General features: G+C 40.8%; 1 protein-coding gene across 1 annotated transcript in view; it reads left to right on the plus strand.

The window, feature by feature from the left end:
- The window catches only part of ADGRV1 (adhesion G protein-coupled receptor V1), a 466,251-nt gene that overhangs the window by 187,938 nt on the left and 261,635 nt on the right, over positions 1–16,678 (plus strand). Inside the window, exons 65-70 of the mRNA XM_019532360.1 lie at positions 1,996–2,144; positions 4,148–4,346; positions 4,857–5,076; positions 8,415–8,654; positions 13,967–14,116; positions 15,422–15,895. Of these exons, the coding sequence (XP_019387905.1) occupies positions 1,996–2,144; positions 4,148–4,346; positions 4,857–5,076; positions 8,415–8,654; positions 13,967–14,116; positions 15,422–15,895 (1,432 nt within the window). The remainder of the gene's footprint in view (positions 1–1,995; positions 2,145–4,147; positions 4,347–4,856; positions 5,077–8,414; positions 8,655–13,966; positions 14,117–15,421; positions 15,896–16,678) is intronic.

Raw genomic sequence — 16,678 nt, forward strand, 5'->3', positions numbered from 1 at the left:
GTGGAGGAGGGACAGGTTAGGAAGGACAGGTAGGGGCATGGCACTCTACATTAAGGAGGAATACCCATCCTCATCGATTAACAAAGAATCAGAGGAGGGGCACTCTGAAGTGCTTTGGGTTAGAATACAAGGCAGTTGAGGGGAAAGAGACTTAACAGTGGAGGTCTACTACAGACCAAGGGGAAGAGCTTGACCAGGAATTCTTAGGTCAGCTTATGGAGGTAGTGAAGTCTAGGGATGTGGTAGTCATGGGGGACCTGAACTTCCCAGACATCTGGGAAGAGCAGTCAGCCAGATCTAACCGCTCACGTAGGTTCTTAGCCAGAATGCAGGACCTCCATCTAACCCAGGAGGTGCAAAGCCCCACCGGGGGAGACACAGGAGATGACCTGGTGAGGGGGCTGTGTGTGCTTGACCACCTGGGCGACAGTGATCATCGCCTGCTGGAATTCACCATCCAGCGTGAGGTGGCAAAGGCCTGCATCAAGACAGCAGCCCTAGATTTCAGGAGGGCAAACTTCAATGGGCTAAGGAGAATAGTCAGGGAAACACAGATGCATCTCAAGCAGGTCTAAGGAGGTGATACTCCCCCTCTGTGTGGCACTGGTCAGGCTGCAGCTGGAGTACTGCGTCCAGTTCTGGGCACCGCACTTCAAGAGGGATGTGGACAACGTGGAGAGGGTCCAGAGGAGGGCCACTCACATGATCAGGGGGCAGCAGGGAAGGCCCTATTAGGAGAGGCTGCGGGACCTGAACCTGTTCAGCCTCCAGAAGAGAAGGCTGAGGGGGGATCTAGTGGCCTGTTACAAACTAGTCAGGGGGGATCAGCAGGCACTGGGGAAGTCCCTGTTCCCCCGAGCACTGCCAGGAGTGACCAGGAATAACAGTCACAAGCTGGCAGAGGGTAGATTTAGGCTAGATATCAGGAGGCGCTACTTCACGATCAGGGCGGCTAGGATCTGTAACCAACTTCCAAGAGAAGTGGTGCTGGCTCCTACCCTGGGGGTCTTTAAGAGGAGGCTAGATGTACACCTTGCTGGGGTCATTTGATCCCAGTACTCTTTCCTGCCATGGCAGGGGTTCGGATTAGATGATCTACTCAGGTCCCTTCTGACCCTAGAAACTATGGAAAAAAAAACTAAATAAAAAACAAAAACAAAAGCAAAGTCCGAGATTAAGATGAATGCAACCCTTGCCTCAGTCAAACTATTCTTGCCGTGCTTATGCTATCTGACTCCTCCTTTATCTTTTGAAATCATCCACCTCTACAGCTGGCTAGTGGCACGTCTTACTGTAGAATGACTGATGTTTTAGAATTTTCAAAGCTCATTCTACTTGCAGCAAATAAGTAACATTTGGTTCAGTTCATACCTGCCAGTTATTCTGAATTTCCTAAAATGGAACTATTTTTCTCTCCTAAACATGCTACATATGTGTAACATTAGCACTCTAGAATTTTTGGTAGACTCCTATATGGAAATTTTGTTAAATCTCTCTGAAATCTCTCTTTATGGGGCATGAAAAGCTTTGGCCTCAATTCCATAACAGACCATTATGGCAACTGTGCTCAGCTAGTTTTGTATGCAGCAACAGGAGTCATTGTACACCAAACGTTTAATCCTTGAACCTGTGCAGATTCAAGGCTTTATGTTTTTATCTTTAGAAACATAATCTTGTTAATGATTGGTTTCTTTGTTACCATCTGTTCTCAGGGGGTAATCAGGCAATTGTGTGACTATTTCAGATTGGGTGCAGATAGAACTGAAAAGAAGACAAAGGCACCCACTTCCAGAAATAAGCTACTGTCTTGCACTAATGTTGGTTTGGGAGGTGTGGTGGGGAGGGGAAGGGAAGGAGGTAAGAGCAGGAATGTAGAAACAATAATTGTAAAAAGAACAAAAATACTTATTGACTCTATAGTCCCATGTAAGTTTTGTAAACTATCCTCTTTTATAAAGCTAATATATTTTATTTTCTTCCTTATGCACTTGCAAGTGGATTTGATTTTACTGTTAGAGAAGACGGACTACAGGTGGACCAGCCCCCACAAATAGGAAATGTCTCCATAGTTCGAATCATTATAACAAAAAACGACAATGCAGAGGGTATCATTGAATTTGATCCACAGTATATCTCTCTGCAAGGTGGGTTAACATTTAAACTGGTGTTTAAAAGGTAGGCTTGTTTCCAGGACACAGGATTGAGAATCAAGTTTTTTGAATTGTATTCTTGTTTCTGCCATTACCTACATGAAGTGCTTCTGGTAAGCTTCTAACACCTTCGTTTCTCATTTTGAACCTTTGGTAAATATAGTGTAAATGTCAATTTACTGTTTGCTCAATTACTATTTCCTGTCTAGGGTGATACGTTTTTCTAAATAAAAGTAGCATTAGGTTTTTCATTCTCGGCCATTGTAAGAAAAGAAAGGCTTGTATATTGTGTCTTTGCCTTTGTTGGTAAACATTGTAATCCAGGCCCTGGAACACATTTGTTCAAAGATGCAATAGGTTTTGATCCCCAGTCCCAACAACTGTGCCACGTGAGCATGGCAAGAAGTGCAGTTTAGGATGGGGGAATTGTATCCTAATCCTGCCCTTTCTACTCCCCAGGGCAGGGGGGAGCTGTGGATCATGAGGCTCCCCCTACACCAACAAAGTAGGGGGAAAGCCAGGTGTCCACAGCTGATTGTTGGCCCTGGCCTGCACCAAGGCTTGTTCAAGACCCTGGTTCAGTCCCTGGCTGGAGCCAAGAATTAACTGAAAGTATTAAAAGCGTTAAAATGTTGTTATTTATCATCATCATCATTAATAGCAGCATTATCATTAATTTTACTTATGGTATCATCAAAGTTTGCACTTTCTAAGTTTTTAAGTTAAAAGTATATTGCACTTAAAGAGAACATACTGGTATAAATTAATTCTAGTTAATAAGTCCATTAGAGTTGAGCAAGGAACTGGGATTGCATTTTTTTTTTTATATTATCAATAATAAGCAAAATCTCTGGAAATATCTGTACCTACACCACTAACGTGTTTGATTCTTGCCTTATGAAGCTCTACTTAAAGTTTTCCTTCAAAATCCCTTGCAACTCTCAGCTATTTCTAGATGTGGTGACTTGCGTGTTCAATTGTGGAAGGTGCCTAAAATACATTCCACTCTGGCATTAGCTTATCTGTTTATGGATCTGGTTCGGCTCAAGATGATGTCATTAATGTGTACATTTTTATCTTGTTATGATGTGCTGTAAGACTACCTTGAATGTCCTTAACATAATGAATTAATACTTAGGCATACCTGTGGTCTCACAGTTGCCACAGTTGTCATTCTGTACAAAAAAAATACAATCTACTACTCTGTTTCTAAGGGAACCACAGACCAACATGCAACAAAATAAAATTACAGCTGTGCCATCATTACAGTGTCATCATTTCCTCTGTAACTGATTCAATTATTAAAATTTAGTTACTTGCATTGATTTTGATCAATGTATATTAAAACTTATAATGGAACAAAAAGAGAGCCTAGGAATGCAGCATACTTTGATAGCATTCAGTGCTTCTTTGCCTACTTGATTAAAGAAAATATTCATCAGTAGGCTACAGGAAACAAGATAAAGTCCATTTGTTCATTTTTAAAATTGTTGGATGCTATTGGCATGTCATCACCATGTCAAAAAGTACTGAAAACTTTTACAAATACAGATTTCACTACTTGCTCCTGTTCTGTATGCCAAAAACAATGTCATATAGCCACCCTTAGAATAGTGCTAGATATGTGCAGCGCGGCTCTCATGAGCACATGCCTGTGAATAAAATACTGAGAGCAGTACTGAGTGCACTCTGGGCATGCTCCAAAGAACTGCTCTGTAGCAGATTTTGGGCACAGCTCACGTGAGTGAGGGGATTTGTTTACATAATATGATGTTCCTGAGCACTGACTGCCACAGTGTAGACATCCCCTTCATGGACAGAACCAAGTACTAGAGAATGTCCTGCAGGTGAGAGTGGAAGTGGGCATTCAGGACACAATCACACATTTGGGATGCTTTAGTACTTTGGTAATACCTCAGCATGTATAATTTAAGAAGCTACGTCTCGAAAGAACATGATCTTTCTGTTCAGTAGTTTACTTTGAATTGCTTTTGCAGTGGAAGAGGATGTTGGGATGATCGTGATTCCTGTACTGAGAAAGCATGGAACTTATGGCTATGTGACAGCTGATTTTATCTCTCGAGGTGTTACTGCACTCCCTGGTGTTGACTACATTGTGAATAATGATTCTGTAATCTTCCATCATGGCCAGAACCGGAGCTTTATCAATGTTTCCATCATAGATGATGATGAAAGGTAACTGTTTTGGATGAATTAATTGTTTAGATATATATTCACTAACTTATTGTTGTTATGTTACCTGCGTATACATGGAATTTAATAGAACAAACTGCTGACTCTGCCAGGAATAGGGATGTCTTGTAGTGGTGCTGAAAAATTGAGAAGAATTTAAAATGTAAAAATAGCCCTTAGAGCTTCATGATTCTCATAAAATATAATGCAAATCAAGAAATCACTGGCTTCCTGCTTAGGTTATCAAAAATCATTTATATGAATTTGTCAGAAATTATAAAAATGGTGTGCCTAAGAAACTAAGCAACTTAATGTAAAAGAATGAAATAGCATGTTTGTTTCTTTCAAATCTCATGGTTTTAGGTGAAGAAAAAACAAACTTAATGCAATGTTTTGTTTTTGTGTATTTCACATATTGGGTGAGTATCACCATTCAGGCCAATGACAAGAGTTTCAGGTATAGTTTAGTCCGTATTGTCAGGTTCTCAGAATGTCGTGATCTCTTTGATGCAGGGAATCTGATGAGCAGTTTGAAATCCAGCTGATAGGAGCCACTGATGGAGCAGTCCTTGGGCGCCACCTAGTGAGCCAAATCACTATTGCAAAGAGTGACTCCCTTACCGGAATTGTCCGATTCCTCAACCAAAGCCGAATTATTCTGCCCAACCCCGATACATTGATGACACTGTCCTTGGTCCTGGAAAGAACTGGATGGTTGGTAGGAGACACCCAGGTAGATCTTATCTGCTGAAGCATTTTATGTAACGTTTACTACACATAAAATAAATTGGAAGAAAAATGGTATGAAACACACCTAATAAAATAAAAAGATAATAGATTATGACCACCATAACTTCGTATTTTTACAGAATTTTAGGTACAGGAATGAATTTAGTCCTTCATGCCCTTCTAAGAGAGACGATATTTCAGAGATTAAGAACCTAAGCTATAAAGAAATTAATTGATTTGCTGCAGGTCACACACAGTACTTATTGAAGGACTGGGAATACGATGTAAGCTCCTTTAAAAGTTGCTGCCACTGGGCTGCTTAATAGCCCAGGATCCCCTACAACATTCATCACTACAGGCTGCTCCTGCTGCTCCCAGTGATCAAGGCTTGTGAAAGGAAGCAGCCTAGTGCCACTTGTCAGTGCTGTGATGTTCCTGGTTGGAGACTTGGGAATCTGAGGCTATTACAACCAGGCAAGAAGTTGCAAGAGAATTCTCTGAGTGCAGATGCATCACTTCAACCCTATATTGCTTGCCATTCATGGGGAGGCAATTTCAAAAGAGTTGTAATTTTGACTTTTCTGTGGAACTATAAATACCACAGTTTTCATTACCTTCTGATAATGGTGCTGTGTTTCCACTAAATCTAGTTATTCTTGAATTAGAGAATAATCAGGCCATATCAACTTCTGTGGAAATGTTTAAAGTGAAATCTTCCTTTAATAGTGAATAATATGTCCTCTTCTCCTAAGTGGTTCAGATCCTTATCATTTATATGTTGACTTGATAAACCCTTAACATATTGTGTTGATTTTAATCATAAAAATAAATGTTTATGTTTTTTGGCTTTAAACGTATCACTTTCTAAGTTGCCATTGCACATGAAATATCTTTCAAGGACTAGTCCACAAATCCCCTGTTCTCTCTTCCTTTGTGTCCTTCTCCTTGACTAATTTCTACCCTGGTTCTTCTGGGGATGTTTTTTTTTTTTTTAACTTATGATTAAATATATATGTGTATGTGTGTGCATGTATATGTATATATTCAATACATACGTGTGTGTGGGTATATATGTGGGTGTGTTGTGTGTGTATACAGCTGAATATGTATTATATATCCATAAAAAACAGCTTTTGAACTGCAGTCTTTAATAGGCATATGTAAGTTATCTGTGACACTAAGGTCATTACCCTTACACTTCCTCCTGCATACTTTGTTTAACCTCCTTGGTATCTTGTCTTAACTCCTATTAAAAGTCATGTTTATGCTTTATTTTGTCCAAGCTGAGTCATTACATTGACTTCAGTGAGACTCCTTAATAGAGGTGGACAAGATTTTTGTCTGTGACTCGTTCACTAAAAAAGTTTTTGGGTACTTGGGAAGTGGAGCATCTAGTCTTTGCTCTAATGAATAACGGGTAAAGAGGAGATCTGAACCACCTAGAGCTCCCACATTGTGGTTGAGTATCCTAATCAAAGGCTATAAGGGTGCTACCTCCCTATATTGTGTGATAGCACCTAAGTCTGCTTGTAAATCCAGTGTCTTGTTTACAAATGCCTCTTTATTTTATGTTTTAAAAATTATACATTTTAAAATCAAAGTGTAGTTTCATTTTATCCCCAGTTGAATTTTTGATTTATTAAAGATTTTGGAAAAAATGTTTTAGATCTATTTGAAACACTTTATTTCAACTACTAGTGAATTAAAAAGAAATGATTATCAACAAATTTCTGCTTTGTGAAAGGTGAAAAGAAAATTGAACCAGATCTAAGTATTTGCGGGGTTGGGTCTTTTGGCTGTAAGCTATTCATAGTTAAGGCTTTGTGATCCTGGGTGTTGGTACAGCATCAGACAGGTTAGAATCCTGATCCTGATTTGAACTTTAAGGCGATACTCTAAGTAGAGTAAAAATAAGAAAGTGAAATAAAAATTGACTCCTTTGCATTTATTAACCTCTAATTTCTTGACGTTTTGAGGGTTTGATAATAGTCCTGAGGGTTTAGTAATACTGGATTTTTAGTACTATTGAAATCTTCAGGTTTGTAGTAATATTCAAACTTCCTACTTCACCATTTCTTTTCTTGGAAGAAAGAAAATTGGAGGAAATTGCCACATTGCATATGAACTACTAATTAAGTATGACACATTAAACTGTATATTTTAATATATATGGTAGGGGTGTGCGAAATGGGCCATATTCTATTTGGATTTAGCCCAAATCAGGAACAGTGATTCGATTTGTTCATTCAGACCACTGTCCTGATTCAATTTGGCCAAATCAGAATCTGAAGATTCAATGCTAATTCAGAAAATCAGCGATTTGGCTGTAGATACAGCTTTAAATGTCTTTTCTACATACCCTGAGGTACCAGGTGCAGCTCATGAATGCTTTGATGGTGGAGTGGATGGAGCGTCCCACAGGAGCACCAGGGGGTGGGGGGGGATGCTCGGCGGAGAACCCAGAAGTAGACCAGAAGTACTTGTGGTCCACTTCTGGGTCAGCTGCAGAGCATGCAACCCCCACCCCCCCGCTCCTGTGGGATGCTCTATCCATCATTGGGGGGGGAATCTGGGTGCCCCCATACCCAGGAGGCATCAGTTACTGAACCAGGGGGTGGAGGGACCCGTGCGCACTCCCCAGCAGACCCGAAAGTGGACCAGAAGTGCTTCTGGTCCACTTCTGGGTCCGCTGCCGAGCGTGCTGGGGACTCCCACGAGCTCCCATGGGATGCTCCATCCAGCCCAGCATCTCAGCATTCATAAGCCGCCTGCTACTTTGAGGTATGTAGAAAAAACATCTAAAGCTGTGTCTATATCCAAACCATTGAATCTTTCCAAATTGCTTCAGAGGGTTCCGATTTGATTTGGAGAAATTAAAGGGTCTCCTGATTCAATTCAGAATTGGAGATTTGGCTGCTGAATCAGGCTGAATCTCCACCAAATCAAATTGGTGACCAAAGCTTTGCACAGTACTAATATATGGGACTGGGATGGCATGGGCATAGGCTCTAAGGCACACGGTTGACAGTCCACAGGTCAGAAGTTCAAGGCCACAGCAGAAGCACTCACAGTGTGACCATGTCAGCTTCAAACAGCTCTGTGAATTCTGTTAAATACTTTGTCATAAGGACATGAAAAGGAAGGAAGGACCATTCCTCAGATCCTATGCTACCAGTACAGGATACACATACATGCACTCACACAGACATATACATACATATAGATAATCGAATAACAGAAATTCTGTGGAGAATATAATAAGATTTAAGTTGTGTGCTGTTTTTTTGTTGTTGGCCTGTTATAATATTGATGCAACTCTAAATTTGAAACTATCTTCCACAGATACATTGGGACATTTTAGGACCCAATTCAGAAGAAGTTTTATCTCCCCTGAATAGTGACATTGGTGACCCTGTGAATGGTTCATTCTATTTTGGAGAAGAAGAAGGAGGTCTAAGAACTATTAATCTGAAAATTTACCCTCATGAAGAAGTTGAAGTCCAGGAAACGTTCATTATTAGACTGAGCCTTGTGAAAGGTGAAACTGAAATAGACCGGAAGGCAGCCAACATTACATTACTAGTAAGGCATTCTTGCTTTTCTCCTGCCTTGGGATGGCTCCTGCAGAGCTTTTTCAATTTAATTCAATAATATGCCTCATTTGTTACTCGCCTCTTTCATGTCCTGTCCAGTTAGTCCAGCCCAGTGTTGGGTTTCAGATCTGGAAGTATGGAGGCAACGGATCCATTAATAAAGTCTGGGCCTCTTCCCTTCCAGTTTTCTTGGTTTTCTAAAACTGGAAGTGTGGAATGGAGCCTGGTGTCTAGACTCTTGATTTACCCTCTTCTTTCTTTTTTCCATTGTCCTTTTCCTCTTTCTAGTTTTGTAAGTGAACCAAAAAGAGAAGACATCCAAGTACAAGAGAATGAGCAATATGGGTAATGGGCAAAAGAAAGGAGAAGGTAGGAAGGGAAAATGCTTGCTTTGAGGAATTGCAGATTAAAGGGATTTTTGTTGAAGAGGAATGAAGCCTACAAGGAGGCAGCAGGAAAACTCCTTCTGCCCCCATGGACTGAGGCGGTGTTCTGTATCGAACCTTTGCTTCCTTTAAGCCTCAGACCCAGATCACTACTGTGCAATGTGTCCTGGCTTCTCACTCAGTACAGATACCTGCTGTCCTCCATCTTTATGGAGGATTGAGAGAAGTGGACATTCCAAACTGCATTTCAAATTAAAGACTGCAAAAGGACAGCAAAGTATTTTCAGGTATTTGTGTGGTCAGTCTTTTATAAAACTGTTCCCTCTCACACCCGTTTACCTTGAGCTTGAGTTTTCAGAAAGCATCTCTCCCGAGACTCTTTTTCTTTCTTTGGCACTTTGATCCCAGTAACTAAAGTTAAATCCAATTTAGGGTCCACTTGTTTGGCCTTTCATCCCTATTTCATCTCTCCTGTCTTTGTGGAAAGCCACAGATCTACAGTGAATTCTTACATACTGAAATAATAAGTATGTGCTGACCTGTAGGAGAGCACCTTTTATTAATGGATTTCTGAGTAGTTCAGCAAAATTCAGTGTTAATTAGAATGATATTTCATTTATGGGTTAAACTGATTTTTTATTTGTTTGTTTGTTTGGGTGGGGAGGGTTGCAACTTTCCATTGAGATGTAAAGTGATGGTTATGGATAATGGCATGCTATTCATTTCCAGAAGACCCAATTTTCAAGAGGTAAACCTTACAGCAATTTCTGCCCACCATTTCTGGGTATCCTGAGCATTTTTTGCCATTGTAGCTCTCCTCATGGAGCTTCTAAGAGCTGTAATCTTCTCTTTAGAGGACTGCATTGAACATCCACCAAAGGGGCACTCACGTCTTCCCTCTCTCCCATCTTCTCTATCCTATCCCATATAAAATAAATGATTGATGTTTTCTGACAATTTTTCCTTAGTCCGTCCCCACCTCCCCCAGTAAGAAAGAATTATTTGACTCCCTGATTGTGTTTCTGGGGAGTCATGCTATTAAGTATATTATTTTAACATAATACACCCTGATTTCCTTATTGCAGGATAGGAAGCTTCTGTCTGTAGATGACAGACAAAACTTAAGCTTGATTGTCTCCATTCTAGAACAGTTCAGTCTGTTTTATTTTGAAGGTTGTAACAAGGAATTGGATGCCCTCAACAATACAGTGGATTGAATTTAGTAGCCCATTGACCTGGGATCAGACTGGATGCTTCTGTTCAGGACTTTTGAATAGCATCTGTTTGAGGCACTGCAGTTTTACACACAGAAGCATCCCATTTTTAAAATTACTGGGCATCTTCTCATACCTTTGTATGGAATTACTGGTTATATTTGTATTCGCTCCATGATAGTTGTTCATTAGAAACACCTGGAAACGCCAGCTTTGATTGCTGTTAGGATATTTGACAAGACACAATTGTACACTGATAATTCTTCCACCTGCCCCTCACAATTCTACATTCTTCCTACGTTTCTTTCTGGAGAATTTTTCCCATCTGATTTTGCTAGCATCTCTCCACTGGAAGCCTCCAGAAAGATACAAGATAGCCTTGATTCTCAGATCTCTTGCCTCCTTATTTCTGGTAGCTGGAATAATAATGTCACCTGTAATTGCTGTGCTGAATGTAAAAATACCTTTTAAACAAATAAAATTAACAGTAAGTAATTTTGCCTATCCAACAGAATAATAAATTAATGTAGTTGTTGAGGGCAGTTTTATCCTATTGACATCTCAAAGTGCTCTCTTAAGCAAAAATGGAAAGATACAGTAAGAAAAAGGACACTTCATTGAATCTGTAAAGCTGTATTACATTGGCTGATGTCATAGATGAGCCTGGTTTGTGATATCCTCTTCATTATAGAACCTGAAATCAGTGGGATTTAGGCATCCCCACAGTATTGAAAATCCTATCAGGTGCCTGTCTGCATCTTTGAGTACCTAATAACTTTAAATTTGTCATCCTGTGTGCCCAACTACCATTTAGTAGCAAAAATATTCACTAAGATTGGGCTGTATAGAGAGGAGAGTCAGGAAGGCAATGTGTAATTCCTGTTAAATGTGCAATATTAATTCAGATAGATAGATAGCCTGAAACTCTGTATTTACCTACAGCATACCTACAGAAGAGGCAGTAACACAGTGTCAGCTTCTCTGTGCAGTCACAGAATTACTTAAATATTATTGATCTACTGATATCTTTGACAAATAATGAATATTAGTCATCTAGGGCCAGATTCTTTTGACCTATTGGATATCTAAGTGGACTTGGGCATCTAAGCCTGTATACAGATGTTCATTTGTACTGGAAGAAGTTTCTTTTCATAGAAAAATAGCCCAGGACACAAATTGTACAAATGGTCCTGTAGTCTAGCCCTGGGGCTAGAGAGCTTCACAGCCGAGCTCTTCAACAAGGAGATACTGGGCCACCCCTGCTCTTAGGAAAACATGTTCATTGACAGCCTGATTGGCAAGGGGACAGGCTGTCAAGTGGCAGTTGGCAGCTGATGAAAAGCAGCAGCTGCCATACACAGCTTGGGAGAGTTTCCTGCTAGAAGAATACCTCCCCATCATGCCAGTCACACAACCCCCCTGTTTTTTCCGGACAGGAGAATAGCCCCATCCCTTGCAGTATTCTGGGCTGGTCTAGAGAAGTGGGGGGCGGAGTGTGGGAAAGCTCCAGAAGCCTTGCAGCAGGGGCAAAGCAGCCTGCATCACCCGGTGCTGCTCTGGCCTGACCCAGAACAGTGCAGGGCAAGGAAGGGGCACTTCCCTATGGTGGCAAGGCTCCCACGCCTCGCCACTGTGGCACAGCAGCTTGCCTTGTCCAGGAGTGCTCTGGGTCAGCTGGGTGGGACAGAGAAACTGGAGGGGCTAGGAAATGGGAAGCCGGGCTAGGGAAAGCTTCTACATGCCCAGCTCCCAGTTTCTCCAGCTTCCCCTTGACTTCCTGCTATGTAACAGTAGTGTGGCAATTTAAAAGCAGTGGGCTGGGGTTTTCCCTGAATGTCACTTCTAGCCACTGGCTTTTAAAATGCCCACTGCAGTGAGGCAGCAAAAGGAAGCCAGCGGGGCCAGGAACCAGATTGAGGAAATTTTCCCCAAGCCCTAGTCCCAGCTTCTGGCTTTTAAATTGCTGCCCTGCTCCTCACCTGGGCAGTGGTGTCAGCAAGGAGAAACCTGCGAGAACTACCAAAGTCCCCTGCCAGTTTTTGAAACCAGGAACTACCCTGTTTGGAGAAGAGGCAGGGAGGAGCAGTGACGTCTGCCCCCCTCACTTATCAGTCTACTGGAGGTGGGGAGCAGCCCCCCAACAGCTTCTCAAGATCAGGGTGATTCCTGTCTGGGGAAAGCACTGGAGCCTTTTCCTCAGCTCCACTCCTCCTGGTCCTCAGAAGGAGTTTAGCCAAGTGTTTGAGTTTACTTCAATTCCTGAGACTCTCTCCAAGGAGCAATTTAAACCTGGTTGTTCCAGGGTTGTTTTTCTCCTGGAACAGCCATCTTTTGTTCAAGGAGAAATAGCCTGAAAGTCTAAACACTTTTTGGTTTCTGCTAGGACAACAGCAATTCTCCCAGCACAAAGTCAATGTCTGTATCTAGCCTAAGCTTCTATTTCACCCCTGTTCGTGGAAAGCTAGGCATCTACGGCATCTATTTTTTAAACATGCCATCATCTTACCCTTAAGATTGAGTCACAAAAAGCAGTGAAGAGAAGGATGCATCGTGTTTTGTATTACAATTTTTCAGGGAGTCACGTAGGGTGGAATGGGTGGAATAGGGTCACACTTGGGTATCTGAGTCCACTTGTGTGTAGTGGGTTGAATAGACTCTGGTCCCTAGTTGTTATTTAGGAGTAAAAAGTAAACAGTATTTAACTAGTCCAGTCGACCAGTGGCCTCATGTACAGTTTGGTCATTGTTAGGGAAACAGTGAAATTCAGTTCCCAAACCGGTTCAGTTTTCAATCTGCAGATATTGAAAACAAGATGTCCTGCCAGCATCTACTGTGACTTCTTGTATGCCAGATGGTTACTAATTCTCTAGGAACTAGGTTAAATCCACAGACTGCAATCCTCAGTGCCTGAGAAGTGACAATTTTTTACCATCAAGCTTTGAATGAGATACAAAGGCATAACTGTCACTTATCAGTTGGTATCCTTTTGTCAATTTTCTTCAGCGATCCAGTCCTCAGGTATTTAACCAATTATTGCTTTCTAGACCAGAGAGTGTAAAAGACTCCCATCCCCATATTCAGATCTTGTCACAACAGAAGAGAACGTTCTCATATCTCTTAACTCTTCCTCTTCATTGGATTTGTTTCCTAAACCATTTATCATTTTCTTTGTTTCCTAAATTCTACCCAAATTATTTCTGATATTTGAAAAAAATGTGCTATTTGAAGGTTGAATGAGTCTTAACTAGTGCTAAGTAAAACAGAGCAATTTTCTGAATCAGTTTAAACATGACATTACCATTATAAAACCCAGGAGCTTTGCTTCTTCTTGTCACACCATCATATCATTGATTCATGTGCCCTTAAAATCCATTCTTGATTCAGTGTTCCTTTGCTGTCAGCCCCAGAGGATTTTCTCCATGAGGGTAGCTACACTTAACTTTTTGGAAGGCCATTTGCTTTATTTGCTTGCACATGACATCTTCTCCTTTAGATACCATGGTGGTTCAACTTAGTGTCTTTTTTTTTCTCTTTATACAATCTCCACTTAAGCTGCTATTGTATCTTAATCTTTTGAAAGGACAGTCGGTAGAGAAGTGTTAATTTTGAGTAGTTGCATCCAGTGGTGAGGCTCCAGTGTACAGTGTATTAAGGTATTGTGTGATATATAACCTATCTGTACTGCATTTGTCGCTTTCTAGATACAAAAGTTTGGTGATCCCAACGGGATTGTGCAGTTTGCTCCTGAATCATTATCTGAGAAGAAGTTTGAAGAGCCATCGTCATTGGAAGGACCACAGAGTATTACATTTGTCATCGAACGAGTCCAAGGCACTCTGGGGAACATAACGGTATTTTTATTCTTATCTGGGGGATTATTTATAAACACTGTATTTTGAAGTTTTATCAATATAAATGCCTGGTGGAGACCAGGAGCTATATAAAGTTGCTCATAATACAGCTAGCTTTCAACTGCTTGCTTCTTATTCAGTCTGTTGTCACATTTGGAGGAGGGAATCCTGTTGAACAAGGGATCCGACCCTCATGCTTTCTGTTTGGATGTCCAGTTTCTATAACGATGTGAAAAAAATGTGAATAACTAATGCACATTGTATTGATCTAGCATATTCTCTCTTCCCTTCCACTAGGCTTTTAACAGGAGAACTCAATAGGATATATTCTTACACTAAACTTTGTTATATTCTTATACTAAACTTTGTTGGAGAGGACCATGTAAATTATTTTCTTTCTTTCAACTTCATATCACATGCAGATAAGAACTGGATCCTGTATTTCAGTAATGCTAATTATTCAGACACAGAGGTGCCCAACTCCCTTATGTTGTTCAGAACTCAGCAAGATATATGTGGCATTATGGAATGGACTCCCTTGTTTGTTTGCTTTATTGTAATTAAAACATTCTGTACAATTTATATGCATGTGTCAAATGTGCTGTCATTTCATCAGCAGTTCTTTTTAGAATGAAAACATTTTTGCTCATTTTAAACAGACCAAGACTCTGCCCCTTACAATAAAAAATATTTGACCATTTTTTTTTTTATATTTAAAGTGCACTTCTTTTTTTCCTACTATGCAGTATCTCTGGGGTTTTCATGAACATGTGTTCTGCTCTTAAACTGGTGCAAAGATTTCTTGCCTATAGAAAAGTTAGGAAATTTTGGAGGGAGAAAAACAACTGGCGAATCCTGACCAGTTAATACAAGTCTCTTTGTAATTGGACTCAAAAAATCTGTAAAAGTTTGAGGTGACCCTGTGAAGTCGCTCAGAAAAAATCCCCACATTCATGTCACTAGAGTTTAGGGGTGGTGGAAAGCAGATTATCTTCCTCTGTTCTATGTATATTTCTTCCTATGTCAACAATGAGTGACAGCTGTGTAGTCTGAAATCTGGCAGAAGGTAGCTCAGGGTGGCATCTTAAAGACTAACTTGTTCAGAAAGGCATGGTCTTTCATAGGCTGCAGCCTACTTTTGAGCATCTGACAAAGTCTTTAAGGAGCCACCTTGCTCTGTCTTCTGTATAAACATTAAATAATATCTATTTTTTTGTTAAAACTGGTTTGTGTTATACATCTTATTTTCTGCTTTCCTATGTGCCTGTGTTCTGATTGTTTTCGCAATATTTTTACTTGTTTTAGATTTGCTGGGAATTGAGTAGTGATTCTGACATAAAGGGTGACTTCCTTGCAACAAAGGGATCTGTCTTCATCCCTGACAAACAGAGTACAGCTGAGATCATTCTTCACCTCTTACCAGATGATGTTCCAGAATTAAATGAGACTTATATGCTGCAGCTGATTTCAGTGGAAGGAGGAGCAGATTTGGATCTAGAGAAGGGCATTACAAAAATCATTGTCTTTGCAAATGATGATCCCCATGGAGTATTTGCTTTGTACTCTGATTGGCAATCAGTATTGGTAGAGAGGGATTTCAGTCGACACATTCAGATTAATGTAAGTAGGCATGCCGGGTCATTTGCAGATGTGATTGTGGAGTACCGAATCTCATCTCCTCATGAAGAACTATTAACTGCTCCGGAGCATGCACTGGGACATCTATTGGTTCAAGACAGTGCAGGTTTTGGAATGAAGAGAGTGCCAATAAGCAGTCAGGTTTGTAGGATCCTTTATCTCCTTGACATTTTATTGCCCAGTTAAGCTCTGTTGAATAGTCTGGTGTGGTGGTAGTGGGAGGGGGTGCTTTGATTTTGTGCTGTGTATGGGCAGACTTGTGCGTAAAGAAAATGTGGCTTTTCAAAGTTTGGAGTATGAATCTATGGTTGTGAATATTTGTACATAGTCTGCTCCTCCATCCACGTATATCATTCACATTTTCAGTTTTAGATCCTGGCATGTAGATCCAAATCCTCTTTCTGCTTTGGGGTGGGAACTGTTGAAGGAAAAATCCTGCTTAGTTCAAGGAGATCGAATCGTCCTTTGCAGCTGCAGTAGCCCTCAGAGCTGTTGTGGGATAGCAAACGTATTAGCCTTTTTAATATTCTACACTCACTTCCTTAATATTAATATACTCTGGGATTTATACTGTAGTAAAGCCTGAGGGCAACATCAGCGTTGGGTGGTATTGTATTAGGCATTATGTAGATATATTAGAATGGACACTTCTTGTCCTTAATGCTGTAAAAAGATGTTGCTTTTGGAGTGTGCCTCATTGTCCCAGGTTTTCACCTAGTTTAAAACGGGTGGGTCAGTCACTTATACATGTTGCTCTTACAATGTGCATTGCTGCCCCTGTGCCAGGAAGTGGTGTATGAGAGCACGCAGCCTGGCCAGTTTGTCCCTGGAATGACCTGCAATAAGCCTACGGATGCACACAGCCATGCCCTGAGAAAAAGCATCAGCACATTTTATTAAGAGACTTGAAGTGGGACAATGCAC

This window comes from Crocodylus porosus, unplaced genomic scaffold, assembly GCF_001723895.1.
Source record: "Crocodylus porosus isolate Cpor-Errol unplaced genomic scaffold, CroPor_comp1, whole genome shotgun sequence".
In the NCBI taxonomy this organism is placed as follows: Eukaryota; Metazoa; Chordata; order Crocodylia; family Crocodylidae; genus Crocodylus; species Crocodylus porosus.